General features: G+C 38.0%; 1 protein-coding gene across 1 annotated transcript in view; it reads right to left on the bottom strand.

Moving 5' to 3' along the window:
• Positions 1–22,198, bottom strand: part of DKK2 (dickkopf WNT signaling pathway inhibitor 2) — a 90,199-nt gene that overhangs the window by 8,820 nt on the left and 59,181 nt on the right. The window contains exons 2-3 of the mRNA XM_063460063.1: positions 11,595–11,745; positions 2,531–2,686 (exon numbers count right to left, since the gene is read on the bottom strand). Of these exons, the coding sequence (XP_063316133.1) occupies positions 2,531–2,686; positions 11,595–11,745 (307 nt within the window). The remainder of the gene's footprint in view (positions 1–2,530; positions 2,687–11,594; positions 11,746–22,198) is intronic.

Raw genomic sequence — 22,198 nt, 5'->3', positions numbered from 1 at the left:
GCTGCAAGCTTGTCCTTCGATACAACTACAGCACCTTATACACACAATGCAACCCCTATTTTTTTTCCACTTTGGGTGTTAGTGGGGGCCTCATGTTAGAGTTTCGCCTAAGGCCTCACAAAGTCTAGAGCCGCCACTGACTGGTGTACATGGTTGCTGCGAAATGTTTCCCCGGTGCTACCTCCAACAAGTCTGCAACAGGGCCCGGAACAGGGCCCGGGACTTATTGGGTGGCCACCCGATGGGTATTATTTCTTTATTGATGAACAGAGGCCCAGTTTTGACAGAAAAGGTAAGCTAACAGGAGGGTATCTGCGAACTTCAAAATAGAATCACATGTATGTATCTGTGTGTGTGTGTGTCAGTGTGTGTCTGTGTGTGTGTCTGTGTGTGGGAATCTGTGTTTGTGTGTGTCAGTGTGTGTATATGTGTCAAGGTGTGTATGTGTCAGCGTGTGAATCAGTGTGTGTATGTGTCAGTGTGTGCATTTGTGTATCTGTGTCAAGGTGGGTGTGTCACTGTGTGTATCTGTGTGTCAGAGTGTGCATCTGATTGTGTGTGTCAGTGTGTATCTGGGTCAAGGTTTGTATGCGTCGGTGTGTGTGTATCTGTGTCAGTGTGTGTATCTGTAGATGTGTAGGTGTCGGTGTGTGCATCTGTGTGTGTATCTTTGTGTCTGGGTGTTCTTCTTTGTGTGTGTGTCAGTGTGTGTATCTAGGTGTGTGTGTGTGCCAGAGACTATATGAATGCGTGTATGTGTCAGTGTGTTTATTTGTATCTGTGTATTAATATGTATGCATATCTGTGTAAGTATGTATGTTTTGTGGATCCAGGACATACTTGAAAATGAGAGAAATCTCAATGTATCTTTCTTAAAATAAAAAAAATAAAAAATAAAAATGTATGTGGTAGTGTATTTGTGCATACATCCTAGCAATATAACACCACCACAACATAACGTGGTGCAATCTTACACAAATATTACATGCAAATAGACCCTGCAATCAAACGCAAACATTACATACAAACACACCCCTTTATTTACACACTAAAATTATATACAAGCACCCTTTCAATCAAACACCAACACTATACATTATACACTAAGGTGCCACTATATGCCAAAGTGCTGTACAGACATACACACTAGAACTTTCTTTTGACTAGGGGAGCCTTGGAAAAATATTGAAAGATTAGGTGTGACTTAAACCTAAAATGTTTGGGGACCACTGTGATAGTCACTTAATGTACTATAATACTGCTGAGCTTATCGCATAAGAAGTTTATTTTTATAATCAAAATTTGAACATATGCAATTAAGACTCTCAGGAAGAGAAAAAGTATGCTAGTACAGAGTAGGGGAGCAGAGCTTATTGCCAATGTCCATACAAAACTCCATAAAACAATTCAACACAACTACATTAAATGTAGTGATTATGGTGCAGGAGTCCCAGGGAGCCACCTTCTGGTAATCTGTCACACTGCTTGAAACAGTTTGACACTTTCCTTGATGTTTGATGTATGCAGTCCTTGCAGTCTGAGCTGCTCTGATGAAGCAGAAGTTCATACCTTACCATACCAACTCAAACCAGGTTAGACAGTATTCATTGGTTTAGAGTGTTAAACCTACTCTGTCGCCATCTGAAGTCTTTGCATGTTTTACAAAAAAAAACAATGGTGACCTCATTACTGGGGATCCTGTAGCCATGGGGGTCCTGTAGCCGTGGGGGTCAGGAAAAGGGGTCCTTTGTGAGTTCTGTCATCCTCTTCTTGTTGCTCTTTTAACCTCCTTTCACTTTAGCTACTAGGAGTCTCTATGTAGCTACATAGAAATAGTTTTATTTCCCTACAGCCATCACTGGTGACGGCTGGGGGAAATGGCAAGCTTGACAGTAGTAACTCTACCTTGTGTCACGCTTGTCAAGTGTAGAAGAAATACTGAGACAAAAGTCTCAGAATATTTTTTGACTGAGTTGGAATTTCAGTAATTTTATCTTTATGAAATATTAATTTTTGATATTGCAGTGACAGTGCTGCTTCAACTGATGGCTTTCAGACAATGAATACAGTTTAAATCTGGTACGAGTTGGTATGACAAAGCTGAAGTATATACTACCACTTTATCAGAACAACTGAGACCTGAAGGAACACAGGCACCTGACATAGCAAGGGAAGTATCAAACCATTCGTAAACGGTTTTGCAGAAAATGGACTCCTAGCAGCATAAGCACGTCAGAGTGCTGTAGTGTTTATGGTGCCTAAAGTGTCCCTCTAAATAAGAGATGCTTTATCCTGATTTTAGACACATCAGTGTTAAAATTTTCCAAAATATATTTGCACATTAAATTTATGTTCATAGGAAGATCCTGGTGGTTTGTAGTCAGCCAATAATTGTGATTGAACACAATCATGTAACATTTAGGACAAAAACCATAACATTGAAAAAACAAAAAGGTAAAAAATTACCACAATTCACAATACATTGGTTAAAAAAAAATAAAAAGTTAAGAAAACAAAACAAAAATTCTACCTTTTATATGTGGGAGTTTAGAGTGATGCTTTCCAAGATTTTGCCATCCTAGATCCTTGTTAGACACATGACCCTTTTTTTTTGGAGTTTTGGAACGTCCTTCCAGTTCTGGTATATGAGCAGTCAGAATTGTCTCAGCAACAGGAATACAAATACCTGCGGAGGAAATAAATAAAGCATTTTAGTGTCAACTGGTAAAATGGTCATTATAGTTATAGTTAAAAGAGACGTGTACATAGGTGCAAATTATGGGGAAACTATCTATGTAACCACTAAAAATAACAGAAAACAAAAAGAAAATCCATTTTGTACTCTAAAACCAATACAAAATTAATTCAATCAAATAAATTATTCTATTTTCCCATGTGTTCTCAATCAGGACAACAATTTGCAACCTGATTATCCTCATTGCTATTTTTTTTAAAAAATTGTATTTTACAGCTATGTTGGCACATTTCAAAAAAATATATATGATTTCATACATATGCAAGAAAAAGTACTATGTACATTTAACCAGTGGCGGCTCTAGACTTTGTGAGTCCTTAGGCGAAACTCTAACATGACGTCCCCACTAACACCCAAAGAGGAAAAAAGATAGGAGTTGCATTCTGTGTATAAGGTGCTGTTGTTGTATTGAAGGACAAGCTTGCAGCGCAAGATACAGAGAGCTAGTCTCTGTATCCATTGTTCAGCAGCTTGCAGTGTCGCGGCTCCCTGTGTCGCTATGTTGTGAGTATTTGTAGCAATTCTCAGTTTAGTGAATAAAAATATTTATATCTGAATGCTGATAAGTCTTGTTGCTCCTAAATTAATTATGTGTCTTGTAACAGCATAGATCCCAGCATCCAGCTAGCTTTAAGTAATCAACTGGAAAAAAAAAGGAAATTATGTGGTTCACTTTTTAACCGGATTCATCATTTTGGTTTTGTCAATTTAAAATGTTTTGCATACATAGTTATTATGTGTATAATATGTGAAAACTTGCATGCGTTTAATTATGCATTTTTTCATATACCTAAAAACAGTTTGTAAAAGCTGCAGATCTCTTTTCTTTAGCGTTTGCTAGCCAAGCCCTGACTGTCTTACACAGGTTGTTTTACACAGGTTGGTTGTTTAATAGCAGTCTCCCTAATGCAGCTCAACGAGAAGTCTTTGCAAGACAAGTGTTGTGAGCAATTGCTGCCTCTTGAGTTTAGCTCCACTGAGCTACACAAACCAGAAAATAACAGGACCTTTGGTCTGACTCACAGCCACGAGGTGTAACAAGGTAATTTATGAAAGTGGCAAATTCTTTTCAAATCTGCACTTTTTATAAAATGAAAAAGAGGACACACTCTTTACACATAAAGCAAGCTCAAGTGATTTAGGTATTTGGAGTATTCCATTAAGTGAAAACATATTTGGTTAAATAGATATATAATGCCCAGCACTAGGACGGCAAGCATTAAAGTCTGTGACATAAGATATATAAGTTAGCTCTACATCTTAGGTCCTAAAAACAGAGCAACGCTCATAAAAAAAAAAAATATTATTTATATCAGGTTCTGGTTATTAAAAAATAAGTTCTACGTACAGTTTAGAAAGGTATAATGGGATTAGTTCATGAGCTAATTGATTCCCAGAACTGAGGCACATGACCTAAATTTCTAGATTAGTAAAGAAATTGTCAGTACAGATTGTTTTCTGTGTTTATGTAACAAAATAGTCTTTGAAATAGAAATTGGATCTTATTGAATCAGTAAGGTCTCTCATTTTAAGAGGGGATTTTAAATTCACATTTTGGGTTCTCACATCTCAGATTAAATGTAGTTTCAAGAGTTTAACACTGACTCTAACGTGATCTTAAATGAAATAGGAATGCAGATAGAGGTCATCCATGACAGGCTCTGTTATTTATAGAGAAATACTTAACATTATGTATGGAATATGTATTATGTTGTCAGTTTGATATACTCAGGGAATTTCTCTGTTTAACACAAACAGGGAAAGTGTTTGTGTTGACACATTTATTGGTGTTGTCCGAAGGATTTATATTTCATTTGACCTAAATGTAACATTCTGGAGATAATATCAAAAAGCAAATCATCTTAATTTAAACCAAAGGCACTGGAAGAGGAGACCCGTTATATTGAAAATGGTACAATTTGTTTCACACAGTAAACCATTGCTACGTATACCCGTGAAAATAAGGCCAGGAAATATAAAGTATAACTCTGCTCTCCTTGCCCATTTAGATATCAGGGATGACCATACTTACAATGTACCTCAAATAGGAAATAAAGTTGTGTAATATCAAATGTTTACACAAAATACCACTCTTTTACGAGTCCATTTTAAAAGTGGTGTCATTTGTGGTGTAGTGATCTAGTTTTAAGTTTTAGGAAAGGAACTTATTTTTTTTTTATATATTTGATAAATTCTGACACAATGCGTGCAATCTTTTATTCTCTGTGATGCTTTATACCACTAACCATCTCATTACATCATGCAGTTTCTTAAGACATCATGCTGTAGCACCTCAGCACCCCATTTAAGCATGTTTAGGTGAGTGCAGCTAGTCCTTTGTTTTCATATACATGTATATATTTAGGAGTCTAGCCAGCTCCTTCGGTTTGCACCCCTCCCTGTCACAGGTGTCTCCTCTCAGTACCCTATTTAGCCCTGTACTGCAGAGAACTTTAGATGGAAGGATTTCCCCAAGTAAGTAGCTTATTTAGTAGACAGTTGGCTGTTAGAGTAGGACCTGCCAAAGATGGGGTACATTGACTTTGTGGCAGGCTTATGCGATGTATGATCATATAATGTAACTAAACCCCCATTATTTTTTGCCTAGATTAGGTGTTTTTAATAAAACTAGCAAAACAGCGGTTTAGCAGATAAGGGAGTGCGCTGGATTTTTATTTTTACTGCACCTCTGGGACATAACATATATTGTCTAACAGCTTGCACTGCAATTGAGTGCTGCTTTTTTTTGCAGATTACAAAAGACAGGCAACCCCTCAAATGACCAGTTAGGTAACTTGTTATAGTATATAATAGAAAATATGATCTTAAATGTTTAACTAACTTGCATTTGAATTTGGGCTATAAACGTTCACATTTATATATATATATATATATATATATATATATATATATATATATATATATATATATATATATATAAGCTAAAACAGACTTATGGTTGATATAATTAGAGTTACGTGCAACATCTTTCTTATCCTGCCTTTTCTTCAGTAAAAAATGAAAAGGAAAAACCAAAAAAAATACATATAATCATCTCATTATTTAATGATCACAATTTTTTACCACTGATGTAAGAGAAAAAGAGTGGCGTAATCTATTATAGGATAATAAATTAGGCGACCACCCAGAAAAATGGTTACAGTTGAAGGCATTTATCCTGTTGAGAATCATTAAATTATGTTTTGACATTCTTCACTTAGAAAACCATGTGGAGAGGCTTTGAAATCAGTTATTATGGAGACTGTGCTTGTGTGTTGGCCCTTTGTGATAATACACTGGGTTCAAACAGAAATGTAAAATGATTCGCTAGGCTGCAAAGTTCAGTCCAAAGTTGGAGAATTTCTCCAATCTGACTAGTATGGCCTAAATTTCCAACTCTCTTGTAAGGTCTAAACCAGGAATAGGCAACCTTCGGCACTCCAGATGTTTTGAACTACACCTCCCATGATATTTTGCCAGCATTATGGGTGTAAGACCATTATGGGGGATGAAGTCTACAACACTTGAAGTGAGGAAGGTTGCCTATCCCTGGTCTAAATGATTCCTAGTTCAGTAATTTGCTCTGTATATGTTTATCTCAAATTGTGAAAGTTTACATATAAAATTGTGTAGCAAATGTTGCAAATTGCTAACTAGACACAATTTTCTATATGCCAGGATCAGAATATAACAAAACTGTTCATTTAAAAAAACTATATTTGTAATAGAAGGAAATAATCTATTATACAAATTAGTTTGAAAGTTTCCAAAACGCTAGAAAATGATATGTTTGTTCCTGCTTCTGTTGTAGCATGTATCAGCAATAAATCGCTGGCAAGGTAGCATGAGTGAAAATGAGTGGAAATGTTGCGGGTTTTGTCTGTGCCATCAACGGAAATCTAAAAACACATTCTTTGAAATTATTATGGTTTAGAAGTGCATCTGTTCTGCTTCCAAAAGCTCAAGCCATACAGTATCAGACCCAGACATAACCTTGTAATGTTTTTTGTTTTTTTTTTAAAACTATTACTGTTAAAAGCCTACATGATACCTACATACCATAAAGCATCACAAAGATGAAAATGCCAAAATACAGGGGAAAAATCCACTCTTTCATGATCTTGCTTAACAAATACTGTTATTTCCAAGAAAAAGCTTTTAAAACTTCACGGGACCTTCTGGAATCTCATTGTGTGGTACTTCACATGAAACAAGCTTAGTTTGGGCAAAGAATGCATTTCATATTGACATCTCTGTGTTTCATTAAACACCATGCACTTTTTTACAGTGCTATTCCATCCCTTTTAATGGTCCATGGTTCTTTGGAAAAATCTCAGATTGAGATTTCAATTTCTGTTTCCCGGGTTCCATTCTCAAAGGTTTCATTTAAACTCAAGTCCCTAAGGTATTAAGAAGAAAGAAATACTCTCAAAATAATAAGTATATTCTTACCACATTCTCTCCATAAAGAAATATTTTTCCCCACAAGTAGCAACCAGAAAACCAAAAGAGGATGAGTCCATTAGACTTATTTCCGCATATGATTAAGGGTATTCCAGTCAAGGTTTTATTGTTTAATTGTTTATATTCTGTCATCCCATGCAAGACATTAATTTATGCTGTGTTTTAGATCCATCTTTAACTTAAAGGACCACTATAGGCACCCAGACCACTTCAGCTCAATGAAGTGGTCTGGTTGCCAGGTCCCTCTAGTTTTAACCCTGCAGCTGAAAACATAGCAGTTTCAGAGAAACTGCTATGTTTGACTGAGGGTTAATCCAGCCTCTAGTACAGGCATAGGCAACCTTCGGTACTCCAGATATTTTGGACTACACCTCCCATGATGCTTTACCAGCATTATGGGTGTAAGAGCATTATGGGGGATGTAGTCCACAACATCAGGAGTGCTTATCCCTGCTCTAGTGACTGTCTCCCTGACAGCCACTAGAGGCCGCTTCCGCGATTCTCACGGTTAAAATCACACTGAGAAGACGCTGGACGTCCATAGGAAAGCATTGAGTAATGCTTTCATATGGGCAGTTTGAACGCACCCGTGGCACATGCGCATTCGGATCTGACGTCGGCAGGAGGTGGAGAGTTCCCCAGCAAAGAGGGAGCCCAGCGCTGGAGAAAGGTAAGTGGCTGAAGGGATTTAACCCCTTCAGCCCAGCGGGAGGGGGACCCTGAAGGTGGGGGGGACCTAATGACCCTATAGTGTCAGGAAAACGAGTTTGTTTTCCTGGTACTATAGTGCTCCATTACATTTTTAAACCCAATTTACCTTGGTTGATTAATTAACAAGATGGACCTGGCACCCAAACCACTTCATTAAGCTGAAGTGGTCTGGGTTCCTATAGTGGTCCTTTAATGTAAAGCTCTATCTTCAGTGAACTAATAAAAGATTTTTTATTTTCTTAACTTATTTGTTTCTAGTCTTAATCATTCAGTACAGGTTTTTAAATGATAATACTTTTCTAAGGAAAACCACTTAACACCACTTACTGGAGAAAAATAAACACAGGTCAACTACCACATGATAACCTAGAAAGGGAATCTTGAGGCAAGTAGACTTTATAAAAGTCTTTGAGTATACACGATTGCTGTCTGCACCCATCCTCCGCAAATGGACCACCAAGGAAACTGGATCCACCTGGCCACCAAGGTTCAGAGCCCCCTCACTGCCATGATGTAATATAGTATGTAGTATATCACCACTGCCCCACAAACATACAAACATCCTGCCACATCACCCCTCCCACACACATACAGACAGTCTGTCACATCACCATCCCTTGCCCCTCAAACACACACAGTCATTATGTCACATCAATTCACACACACACACACATACACTCACCCTGTCACATCACCTCCCCCCACACACAGTCATTACGTCACATTACTCCGTCTCCCCACTCACATACACTCTCCTTGTGACAACACATCTCCCCCACACACACAGTCACCATGTCACAGACACTCCCCACACTTACCCCTCACACACAGTCACATTGCCAAAGTCACCCTGTCACACTAACTCTGTTGCAGTCAAGCTGTCATGTCACACTAACACACTAACTCTGTTGCAGTCAAGCTGTCATGTCACACTAACACACTAACTCTGTTGCAGTCACCCTGTCACAATCACTCTGTCACAACAACCCTGCCACAGTCACTCTCATGAACATACAGGCACAACCCTACAGACTGTAACTTCATACTCACACAATCACCCCTAACACATACAACACAACTCCAATGTAAACACAATGCACACAGCAAGACCACAAGCAGCCCCCCCCCCCCTGACATACACACAACACACGGAAAGCTGCTCCCTCTACACATATGCTCACAGACATATATATGTATTGCAGGCACAGTCATGAATACACATAGACACAGATATGCATTCACAGATGCTCAAGCATACTCATTGCCAGACACACACTCTCAGGCATAAACTTGCTACACAATGCCAGACATACACGTAGAGGTACCAGTACATACTGCCATGTGTATTGAGTACATATATGTGTCCAAAGTAGCAATATGGCTTCACTGTGAGGGAGATATGGAATGGATGATGTCATGGTAATGTGGCAAAATATACAGACTGTCATGCTTACTTGGTTGGGGAATCCTTTCAGGAGAAGAGGGAACCTCTCCACTCTCATGGGCTTACCTCCAGCAGTTCCGACACTGGCAGCTTAAGCTTCGCCCCCTCTTCTGACGCGGCACACGCGTGCCGACGTCATGACACCGATTACTTCACCGCGGCGCATGCGTGCCGATGTCATGACGCTAATGACATCACAGCCCGCCAAAATGGAAAAACTCGGACGTTCAATCTCTGACCTTTTGGGATGTGGCTTCAAATTTAAAGGTCCAGCCTATAAAAGGCAGATTCAACCATAGTTCTTTGCCCATTTGTGGCTCTACTCACAGTTCCCAATAGTGCTTTGCTTTTCGGTGTATTTTGTATTTTGACCTCGGCTTTCTGACTATTCTCATTTCTGTGTTCCTGACCCGGCTTTGGTACCTCGCTACTGTGTTTTCTGGTTCCCTTGACTCAGCTTGTATTCCTCGATCCTGTGACTTCTCGCTCCCATGACCTTGGCTTGCCATGCTTTATCTGTCTAACATTAAGTCCGGCCATTCTAAGGTCCGGTATACGTTTTTCTATTACATCCTTCATGTTGGGTCTCTAAGGAATCCTGAACCAGACAAAGGAATATATACAATATATATATATTGGCAGTCCATGTCCTTGCACCCATACCTTACCTTATACCCATACCTTATAATTGTTCACTGCCCACCTGGTTCAGTACTTTATCTTCTCCTGAACGTTTATTGCTGAAAGTGCCCTCCATGGCAGTCGTTTGGCTACACAAACTCCTGAACGGGCCCCAGCCGTACTTAGCCCTGAACCACCTGGAACTCAGATATGGCTACTTGACCTTGCGACTCCCGGTCACCTTGACCCACTGTTTTAACCCACTTGCCAACCTGCTAGAACAGCGCTATTTGGAGGGAAGGTACTACAAACTAATTGAAACAATTGCCCTCTGAGAACCAGGGGGAGCCCTCTTTTGTTTAACTGCAGGAGCTCCCGCTATTTGACTGCCCCAAGCCCCGATTATGCTGGAACTATTTGGGGCTTAGTCCTCATGTGTGAAGTCAAAACTTTACCCCGATGGCGATTTGACAATTCTTTATGGATCCGGGTGCTATTTGGCCAACATGGGTGCTCGGACCAGGCCTAGCAGGGGATGTAAGACATGTGGGGTTCCTGTGTGTTTTCACTGTGTTTTGGGGTGTTTTTCATGTTTGGCACTCTGTATCCAGGAGATAATTAGTTTAGCGGACAGCAACTCAATTATCTCCCAGACACAGAGACACCTGGGCAGGCACTGTATGTATTGAATGGAGATCCCATGCTGGGGGTCTCTGCATAAAAGGCTGCATCCGGCTCAATAAAATCAGCTGTACTCCCAGGTCTCTGTGTTGTCTAGTTACTGGGGGAAAGGGTTATAATCTCTAACAAGCACTTTATCCAGCTATGAGAAGAATCCAGCGGGGATAGCCAGCCAGCCGGGGTAGAGGAGTCCTGCTATATATATATATATATATATATATATATATATATATACACACACACACAGAACTGAGTGCTTATTGGACAACGTATAGGTGAGAGGGTATATAGACTCTGTGAGTAAACATGTGTATGTTACATACTGAGAAATGTTATTTATTTATAACTCTGTTTTCCTATCTGTAACCTCATGAACTGGTAAACAATATTTCCATTAAATAATCTGCTATCTATGCATACTGAAATGAAAAATGCATTCAAACGTTGCTTTACAGGAGGTTTTCCTGCAAATCACTTGGTAGTGAAGGGGTTAACATAAAAAATAGCATGTAGAAACAATATAAATCAAAACCAGTTCTTAAACGAATGCTTTGCCAGCGGTTCTTTCAGTCTCACACCTCACCCTTTTAATTCCTCTGTGAAGGACTAACAATTGCAAAACCTCTGATCCTCACCCATGAAACTGGTTCATGCCAGGACCTCACTCTTCCACCCTTTACTCTAAGGATAACAGCAACTATATAAAATCCACTGTCTGTGCCGGGTACAGGTTGAGTACTGGAAAACCACCTAATTCATAATAAGCACATTAAAAACCTGGAATATTTATAATGTGGCTGTTTGGGTCTTTGGGATTTGGGATTTCAAGTCATGGGCCTGGAACTCCTGCTAAGATTGTGTAGAACATAACGATAGCTAATTTTCATCTATTCAAACAAAAATCAAGCTAGTTCTCACCATTGTTGCAGCGATTCCCAGTGCAGCACATTCCATCTCTATGGCAACGTTTCTTTTTTCGTCTGCAAATCATACAGGAAGATGGCGCCTGGTGAGGGCTGTAGCAGTATTTTCCAACCTCGCACTCTTTGTCGCTAACGCAAGGATATGGCTGGAGGAAAATGAAAGGAAATCAGTGTAAAGAACAAACAATGAACAACGTAGCTATATGCTGCATTACCTTTGGTGTATTAATAATTTGTGTAAACAACCCTGGATGAGGACTCTATAAGCAGATTGTGCATAAATAAATAAATAAATAAATAAGTCCTTTTTAAATATCTACAGGTATACCACATTTTACAGCACTTATTATATTCACTGTTTTAAGGTTAGCATTTTGTTTTTATTATTTTTACTCCTTTTTTGGTCTAGTGCTGTTGGACAATTAATATATATTAATACTTATATATATAACCATCCAAAAAATGAGAGCACTCACTGAATTTAGTGAATAAATTCAAATAATTGTATTTAAAGTCGCATAAATTCGATCAACGTTTCTTGATACAGACCACTAGACGGTTGAAGCTTTGATCGAAATTTGTGACTTTAAATCCAGTGACTGCTCTCTTTTTTTTCCAATGGTTATACATTGCGCTGGCACAGCACCTTGGTCTTTTTAAAGGTACATTTTTGTTTATTGGGGAAGAGTGCCAGAAATAGTAAAATATATATATAATATAGTCTATATAATGTAAATATATATAATATAGTCTATATAATGTAAACATGTTTTGATGCTTTTATACAAACTACCAAATTATAAAAAAAAAAACTGTGATTCACTTTACAGTAATTTAGGTTATTTCGGTAGTGTGGAATCTCCTTTTCTCTCATTATTTATTTCATTCATTAATTAAAAAATATATTGCATATATTTTGAAAGGATTTACAAGTAGGTGAGATGTTTCATTACAACAATAATTCTATTTCAGGTAGCTGAAAGGGATATTGAGAAAGACGTGATTGCCATTAAAATCAAAATGCAGTTTTCTACAATAATTATGTCATAATATGAATGCAAGTAATCATTGTATTTTTTTGTCTGTGTTTTTGACCATTAACCATACAGTGAAGTTACAAACCCTACAATCTGTGCATCTATTTTGTTACTTCAAATATGTTATTAGAAATTTTGCCCTGGATTTAAGTATGCTTTCTCCGATCTGTTGTGCTTGATTAATAAATGATACCTAGATAGTATCTTTGATTATTCTATGCCTGCACAAAGTACACCCACCTGCAAGTGCTTATAGAGTGAAAACTACACTACGGGTTTGCAGTCACATTTTGCAGAGGCATTATACATTATTCTTCAATAATGTATTGAAAACAGAAGGATTGTTCCATATCTTAGCCTGGTACTACAGTTAATGGTGCCTTTAATGGCAATGGAAAATTTGTCACATCCTCAAAATATGTAATCATTCTGCAGATGTATAATGATGAGAAACCAAGTTTGTCGCATATGTTAACAATAACAGAGCAGTCAATAGGAAAATTGACTTTCAATTATAATACAAAATCAAATGGCTTTAGTTACAGATTTTGTTGTAATTTTGTTTTTTTGAGGAATGTACACAGAAATTAGCATTAAGAAACAACAAGAAACATTGTCTCGTTGTGGTGCAAGTTATTTGTTCCAATCATTATGAGAATACAATTTTATGTAAATATTGCAACGAATACAGATCTTGTATGTATATTTTATGGTAAGAGATTGTATCTGTTTCCCAAGCACTTTCCAATATGTTTATAGATAAGTGTAAGTAGACAAATGCAGAATAATGTAAAACTGGTTTTAGTGAGATAAAAAAAAAAGAACCTTCTCAGAACTAAGGGATAATATCAATGCTAGCCAGCTGAGTGAGGATCAAATCACTGTGCAATTCAGTTTAAATATCCTAATCTAATCAGGACGTTAGTTGTTAGAAGGGCACTAAAGTCCCGCTCAATCAAGTGGTCTGTGTGCAGTTGCCCTGTCGTTTTGACCCTACAAAGTAAAACATTCCATTTTTTTTTTACAAAAATTAGCAGGGTTAAGTCCATATCTAGTGGCTGTCATAATGAAAGCCACTAGAGGCACTTTCGCTGCACTGATTTACTAAAACCTGGTCAAATGACGTGGCAGATCATAGAAAAACACTGTATACAATACTTTGCTATGAAGAAGTTCGGATGCACAGAATGTAATTCATTGGCTGAGAGTGATCAGCTGACACTCTCAGCCAACGAATGAGTGGCAGGATCGGAACCTGGCTTCTGCCACTAGACTTTTTTAGTTTGCCCTACTACCAGGATGATGCTTGGACTAGCCCTTTAAAATATACACTTTTATAGAGATACCCTGTCAATGTCACAATTAACCGTTTAATCTAGTGGTGTCTTCAGCAATGACAATCTGTTGTGTATGCGTAACTTTACGTCCTACAATTAATTCCTGTAGTGTACTCAAAAACACAAATCCCAGTAGGCCTCATATTTAAGAAAACATTACATGGTGTAGCTTCTCAGATCTAAAACTTAAGGAGAAGCTTGGTAAATTGCATGCCTTTTAACCATAATAATATTACATAAACAATTCAAAATTAGAAACAGCAGCATCTGGACAAAAAGCATTGCACCAAAAACTAAATTGGCATGAAATTCTATCTTATGCGTATAATAATAATAATAATAATAATAAAAATGCAACACAATCTGTGATGTCTCAGTTTACTCTCCATTCCTATTCTAAAGCAAACCGAGAAAAATGAGTTCTTCTTTGTTTCTCTGTTCTATTAATGTCTTCATTGAAAAATTGCTTTGGTTTAATCTGAAATGTTCTGCTTGGGGTTTTGGCAGAAATGGATAAAAAGTAAATGGAAGCTGGAGTGGAACATTAGGGATTTTACATGCTTCCAAAGAGGGCAACATAGTACATGAAGATATTTGAAATGACATAAATGCATGATAAATTGTAAGCTAATTTGAGCAGGGTCATCAACCTATTGTTCATATAACATTTTGTATTTGTCTCATTTATTGTTGAATTCCACCATTTTCTGAAAATTTAAAGTGCTGTGGAATAAATACACCTATATAAATGCCAAAAATAATAATGAAAAAAAGAAATACATTTAAAAAATCACGGATACATACAAGAAATGTATCATGGAAAAATATGTTATTTGAATTTGCTTTTGGGAGAAAATATAATTATATAATAATAATAAAATTGGCACAAATTAAGCCAATCATTAGGCAGCAAAGTTTAGTCTTCTTCCAGAACCCACCATTGTGAGCCTTATACAAAAAACATCTAACGACAACTGATGGAAAGTATACACTTACTAGTAAGGGAAAAGTAGAAAAAAATGGCTAGCTACAAAAAGGTATAGAAAATACACATTGATTCAGGCACTCAAGGATAAAAGCCAAAATAGCAGCGCTATTTAGAGCAAAACAACAGCAACGTTTCGACCCAGCAGGGTCTTTGTCAAGCCTGTCCTCAGGTCCTGAGTACCCTGGAAGCCTGGAGAGTGCGGTATCCATTATTTTTTCTACATAGTTACAAAAACGTGACATAATGACACTAATGAGGAAAACATGATAATACGTATTCCAAATATCCATGCACGTGTCCACTCATTAGAGAAAGCAAGAGGCAGGGGCAGTCGTTTTTTTGTTTGCTGTATTTTTTTAAAACATTTATTGCAATTTGCTTGTCTTTTTGTAGGGTTCAGTAATGCTATTAGTATTGGGGGTTAATCTTTTCTGCATTAAGATAATACAAAGTGTCCTAATATTCTAGGTTTAATGAGACAAAACCCTCAATATTTACATATCAACTTTAAAAGAGAGTAACCTAGCAGTCTGTAACCCAGATCTTCCAAGTTCTGTACACACTGCACAACTCTCTGAAGATTAAATTACAGAGCTCCAGTACTTTAAAATAAATGTATTTGTTCACCTGATGCGAATGGATACACTAAAATTGCCTGGCAGGAATTCAAGTAATCTCAACATCTAATTATAATCTCACAGAGTAATGAAATAATTCGTTCTTCAACTGAAAGCTGGTGTATCTGACAGATGCATCTCGTATTCAGCAGTCAGTCTTGCAATGTGTGAGGTCCGGGTTTTGTTCATTAACACAATGTATTTGGGAAACGTACAAGATCTGTCTGTTTATGCAGGTGCCCTAAGTGGCACAGCTGCTGTTAAAATGATTTATTACATGAGTGGGTGAGATATTTCTTAACCACACACACCATGAAGACATGAAAAGACAGTACATTCCAACTCTGCAAATTATTATTATTTTTTAAAGTGGAACATAGCTAGTATTGCAATTTGTTAGTTTATATTACTGGACACAAGTATGATTACTTTGGAAAAAAATTAAGCTCGAGTCGCAAAGGGTCTGTGGATGACAATCAATTTTTCATTAAAGACAAAAGGTTACGTTAGCGATAGACATTAGTGCAACATCTATACCTCCTTAACCAAAAAGAAAATACGATGTGGCCGCAAATATTTGGTATCAATCCATAACCGCCAAACCAATAAATGCTATGAATTTGCAGACTCGCAGACTATAATGCTGGAAAGATAGTGAAATGGGAGAGCTTTTTATATTAAAAAAAAACAAAAAAACACATCATCGTCACATGGCTTTGGCATATTTTAAACTAAGAGAGAAAGCAAAGGATTATTTAAAGGTCTCTGGTGCTCAGACAGTTAATGAAAGGTGAACGGTTTGAGAGTGCAATCTCCAATATGTACAATGGATACATTAACAGGAATTTGTACCAAATTTTTTTTTTCAATTTGACAATTTTTATTAAGTCAGTGAAGAGGCAGTAGGGAACAGAGAGAAAGAGGGTATTCATATTCAAACAGTGGGTATACTATACATCATATGGGTAGACATCATTACATCTTTTGGCAATTGATACATACATGGGTTTTGTACAATGCTTCAAACTTTTGAGGTGGACTAGGTATCGTCTTGGGTAGATATCCCGGATGTGAGACGATATGTCATTGAACAAGGTACGTACCCCTGGTTAGCACTAATTCTCAGCCCTAACGACTGTACTCGAGATTTTTCGTTTTTACTTTTTATTAAGCTTCTGAAAGCATGAAAAACTCCAAATAACGCATGTGTTGCTTCATGCATGTCCAATATTGTCCTCTAGTGTTTTAAAGGAATAATAAAAAAAAATATGAATCTAGATTTAATTTTATCGGCAGGTAACAGTTGATAATTAAAAAATAATTTGCCCAATTTTTTTTTTATCGAATTGCAGGTGGATTTAACACCAGTTAAAATTCACGCAGCCAAGCTTAATAAATGGGGCAGCTGTTTGAAATAAAATTGCCAATAAATGTGCATTTATCTGCTTTTTTTTATAAATAACACTGTAATCTGTTTAAAAAACAATCTATGATGTTCAATATGACCCTCATATTAGTATAAGGTGTATATAGTGTATAGTATATACACTAGAAAAGAGTGGGCTATAGTGGTTATGGTGCTTGCAGTGTTTCTTGTATGGAACCAGCCAAGGTCAGACAGGAATTGTGGCTGCAGTCTGGACAGTAAACCCAACAGATGTGTGCATGAGTATTTATGTGTGTGCCTGTACTTGTGTGTATGTTTGCATGTGCATTCCATTCAACATAATAGCATATCTCTGGTCCACACGCTATTGTGGATCACAAGTTCAAAAAAGTGTATAGAAAATAATAAAAATTACAATATATCAAAATATATTCACTAATTTGTGATGTCTCCAGAAGCTCTTGATGGCATTAAAACGGTGTATTATGAAAAAACAATGCCATCAAGGAGTTAAATTAAATTCAAGATGGAGTGGTTTATGAATGTCTCTAGAACTGCAAGATGGCAATATTTTCTCCAAATACATATTTTTCTATTAAGTGTCTTTTAAAGGAATACTATAGTGTCGGAATACAAACATGTATTTCTGACACTATAGTGTTAAACTATTTTGTTTCCTGGCTCCCTTAGATCGCAGTAAAAAGTTGATTTTACTCGACTTTTCTCACACTCCATGCTGGTCTCACTGCGGCTTGTCCCATCTGGCTTCACCTCAACGGCTGAGATCATTAATCTTGATGATCTCAGCCAATCCAATGTTTTCCTTAGAAAGCATTGGGAGGGTATTTCACATGCGCAGCAAAACACCGCTCTGCACCAATCAGCATCTCCTCATAGAGATGCATTGAATCAATGGAGATGCTGACCGCCAGTGTTGCACACTATGCAGCAGTGGACTAGGAAGCACCTCTAGTGGCCATCCGAGTGACTGCTTCTAGAGGTGTTACTAGGCAGCAATGTAAACGCTGATTTTTCCCTGATTAGAGGTTCATTTTAGTATTTCCTCTAAGGGCGGCCTTGGAACACACATGTCCAAATGCTGCCTGATATTAGTGGAAGTTGCAGTCCCTATTTTAACGTTCTTCATTGAAATGGCAGCTGGTGGCACTTGGGAGTGTAACCTTCACAAAATTCGTGTAGACCAGGAAGCATATGTGTCAAGATTAAGGCACTCAGACTTCACAGGAGAAATCTGTGTATTATTCCCCATTTGTTACAGAAAGCAATTGCGCAACTGACATTGATACAAATGCAGTGTAGGATTTCTATAATAACAGACCGATCAAGAGATATACATATGTATACACATGCAGAGGACAGGTGCTGAATTTAAGACGACAGCTGAAGCTGTGGAGTGCAACTCCCACCAGTCAAGCCAACCTAAGGGGACATATTGGGGCAGATTGGTTTAACACAGCCATAAACCTTAATTCTAGCAGCAACCATATCAAATAACGTTAAACAAAACATGTATAAATATAGATATATATTGAATATATAGATTCAAAAGAAAAAACTTTTTTTGTCTATACTTTTTTATACATTTTTAAATATTTTTTTTATTTATTGGATAACATTATAAAATTAATCTGACACCATATAAAAAATGAAGTATGTAAACTTAAGTAAAAGACAAGGTTCAGAATTTTCTTCTTGCTTAACCCCCTTAAGGACACATGACATGTGTGACATGTCATGATTCCCTTTTATTCCAGAAGTTTGGTCCTTAAGGGGTTAAACTTAAATGTATGTAAATAAAAAAAAAAAGCTGAATATGGTACTTTAAAAAAAATTAAGGTCATAAATGTAATATATGTATATCTTAATAAAAAAGCAAATATAAAATAGAATTGCTTTTAATTATAAGATAAGTACTTCAAACACCAATAGATAAAAGCTAATGATGCAAAAATATACTAAAGATTATGTTCCCAAAACAAAAACAGAACAAAAACATTAGGACAAATAGCACATTTGGAAAAAAAAAACCTATGGTTTGGCTGAAATGGAGATTTTCTCCATTGCGGTTATTTTAGCCACATTTTGCATTTCTATTCTTAAAGTCCCCCCAATTCCACATCTAGTGAACAAATTCCTAATTTGTTCAGTTTATTTTTTTCAATAACACATTAAATGATTAATAAATAATATTTAGATGTTGAGACTGAAAAAATATATATTTCCTATTTACCTTAAACAAAACATGAACCTAAGAGATCAGCATGTATTTTTTTAAAATAATCCTGGGTGTGATAGTACATTCCAATACGCCAAAACCTCTAACAGAAACAAAAATATTTTCGTAACTCTTCAAAACGAAAACCGTCTGACCTTTTCTGCTCCCTTCTTATGCCACCTAGCCCACTCAAATCTTCAAAAACCACACTCCTGGGATGGATCCCAGTTGGCTAAAACAGGGAGTCAGAGGGCAATTTGGATGATAATAAACGTACAAAGTCAACATTTCAAGTAACGCAGCGGTTGGCAGATTGGAATACGTTCAAGTTCTTTTTTATGTTTCTATAATAGCTAGAAGTTTTAAGTAACTGATCATGTATAGATATAAGCTGTAGGATCTTAAACTGGAGAAGAACATCCATCGGCTTTGACATGGGCCAACATTTTAAGTGTTATCAACCACTCAGTGCACATACCTTTATTTTCTCAGTTTCTTGCACAAAAGTGAATCTGACAAATCGTTTAATCATTACAAGGAATCTGTAAGCCAAATCTTAAGCTGAACCAACTGAATGCAGAACACAGGGGCAAAAAAAACATTTTCAAGGTACTATTGACTAAAGGTAAGTCAGTAGTAAAAGTATCTAATAGAAGCAAATCACGCTGTCTGTGTCAGTTCAAGGCAAATACACTAGCATTGAAATTCTATTTCCCAAGTAAATATTATACTGATTAGGTTACATTGACTTAGGTTGGTAGCGCATGGTGGGATTTTTTTGTAGTGGAAAGCTAGTAATGGTTTTACCTGAACAAACTATACAATGAAACAGTCAATTGGAAGCTTAAAACAAGCAGGTAGGTAAATAAATAAATAAATACGAATAAATACACGGGAATACCATGCACAGCTGTTAAATGGGGAGACCAGCAAATTATTGCCATTCCACATCTTTCATTCCATGCATGGTAGTGAGGGCATAAACAATGCTTTCTTTCCATGTGTAACAGCTATTAGTTAGAGCAGGGTCCTGCTACTGTCTCCACTCCTGCGATACTGTGAATTATTTTATTTATTTATTATTGCCATTTATATAGCGCCAACAGATTCCATAGCGCTTTACAATATTATGAGAGGGGGATTTAACTATAAATAGGACAATTACAAATAAACTTACAGGAACAATAGGTTGAAGAGGACCCTGCTCAAACGAGCTTACATTCTATAGGAGGTGGGGTGTAAAACACATTAGGACAGGAATTTACAATCAAATAAGGTGGGCTGCCCTTTAGGAGAGGGCAAGAGACAGGTATGTGAGGTAAGGGTTAGTCTTGGAGGCCATAAGCTTTCCTAAAGAGATGGGTTTTAAGGCACTTCTTAAAAGATGCAAGACTAGGGGAGAGTCTGATGGCGGTAGGCAGGCTATTCCATAGGAAGGGAGCCGCCCGCGAGAAGTCCTGCAAGCGCGAGTTGGCCGTACGAGTGCGGACAACGGACAGGAGGTGGTCACGGGCAGAACGGAGAGACCGAGAAGGGACATACCTATGGATCTGTGAGGAGATATAAGAGGGGCTAGAGTTGTTCAGTGCTTTATAGGTGTGAGTTAGTACCTTGAATTGACTCCTATAGCATACAGGAAGCCAATGTAAGGACTGGCAGAGGGGTGAGGTGTGAGAGAAACGACTAGAGAGGAAAATCAATCTAGCAGCAGCATTCATTACGGACTGTAAGGGTGCAGTACGGCTATTGGGGAGACCAATCAGGAGAGGGTTACAATAATCCATGCGGGAAATTACTAGAGCATGGACAAGCTCCTTGGTAGTATCTGGTGCGAGAAAGGGGCGGATGCGGGCTATGTTTTTAAGATGGAATCTACAGGATTTGGCAACATGCTGGATGTGAGGCTCAAAGGTGAGACCAGAGTCAAGTATGACGCCAAGACAGCGCGCTTGCAAGGATGGACTGATGTTGGTACCACAAACTTGGAGGGAGAGCGAAAGAGGAGGATCAGTATTAGGAGGAGGAAAGACAAGGAGCTCAGTTTTTGAGAGATTGAGTTTCAGAAAGCGGGAGGACATCCAGTCAGAGATGGAAGAAAGGCAAGCAGTGACACGTTGCAGGACGGCAGGGGAGAGGTCCGGGGAGGAGAGATATAGTTGGGTGTCATCAGCATACAGGTGGTAGTGAAATCCAAAAGAGGTAATAAGTTTGCCAAGAGAGGCAGTATAAAGAGAAAATAGAAGGGGACCAAGGACGGAGCCTTGGGGAACTCCAACTGAGACAGGGCAAGGGGAGGAGGTATCATTAGAAAAGGAGACACTGAATGAGCGTTGGGAGAGATAAGAGGAAAACCATGAGAGGACAGAGTCACAGAGACCAAGCGATTGAAGAGTTTGAAGAAGGAGAGCATGATCAACGGTGTCAAAGGCCGCTGAGAGGTCAAGAAGAATTAGTATGGAGTAGTGGCCTTTGGATTTAGCTGCGATTAGGTCGTTAGTAACTTTGATAAGGGCAGTCTCTGTAGAGTGGAGAGGGCGGAAGCCAGATTGAAGAGGGTCAAGGAGAGAATTGGAATTGAGGAAATGAGACACACGGGTAAAGACAAGTCTTTCCAGAAGCTTTGAGGAAAAAGGGAGCAGGGATATGGGACGGTAGTTAGAGGGGGTGGATGGGTCGAGGGATGGTTTTTTTAGTATAGGTACTACAGTGGCATGTTTAAGGTCAGCAGGGACGATGCCAGAGGAGAGCGAGCAGTTGAAGATGTGTGTTAGAGAAGGCACGAGACAAGTGGAGAGAGATCTAATAAGGTGAGATGGGACAGGATCGAGCGGGCAAGTGGTGGGGCAAGAGGAGCAAAGAAGAGCAGCCACCTCTTGGTCAGTAGCTGGGGAGAATGTCTGAAGGGTAGGAAAGGCATGATCTATGTGTGATTGAGAAACAGAAAGGCAAGGAGGGGAGAATTCTTTCCTTAGCTGTTCAATCTTGTCAGTGAAGTAA

The sequence above is a fragment of the Pelobates fuscus genome, chromosome 6, assembly GCF_036172605.1.
Source record: "Pelobates fuscus isolate aPelFus1 chromosome 6, aPelFus1.pri, whole genome shotgun sequence".
Lineage (NCBI taxonomy): Eukaryota > Metazoa > Chordata > Amphibia > Anura > Pelobatidae > Pelobates > Pelobates fuscus.
Note: the sequence above shows the minus strand (reverse complement) of the source record. Positions and strands in the feature narration are given on the sequence as shown.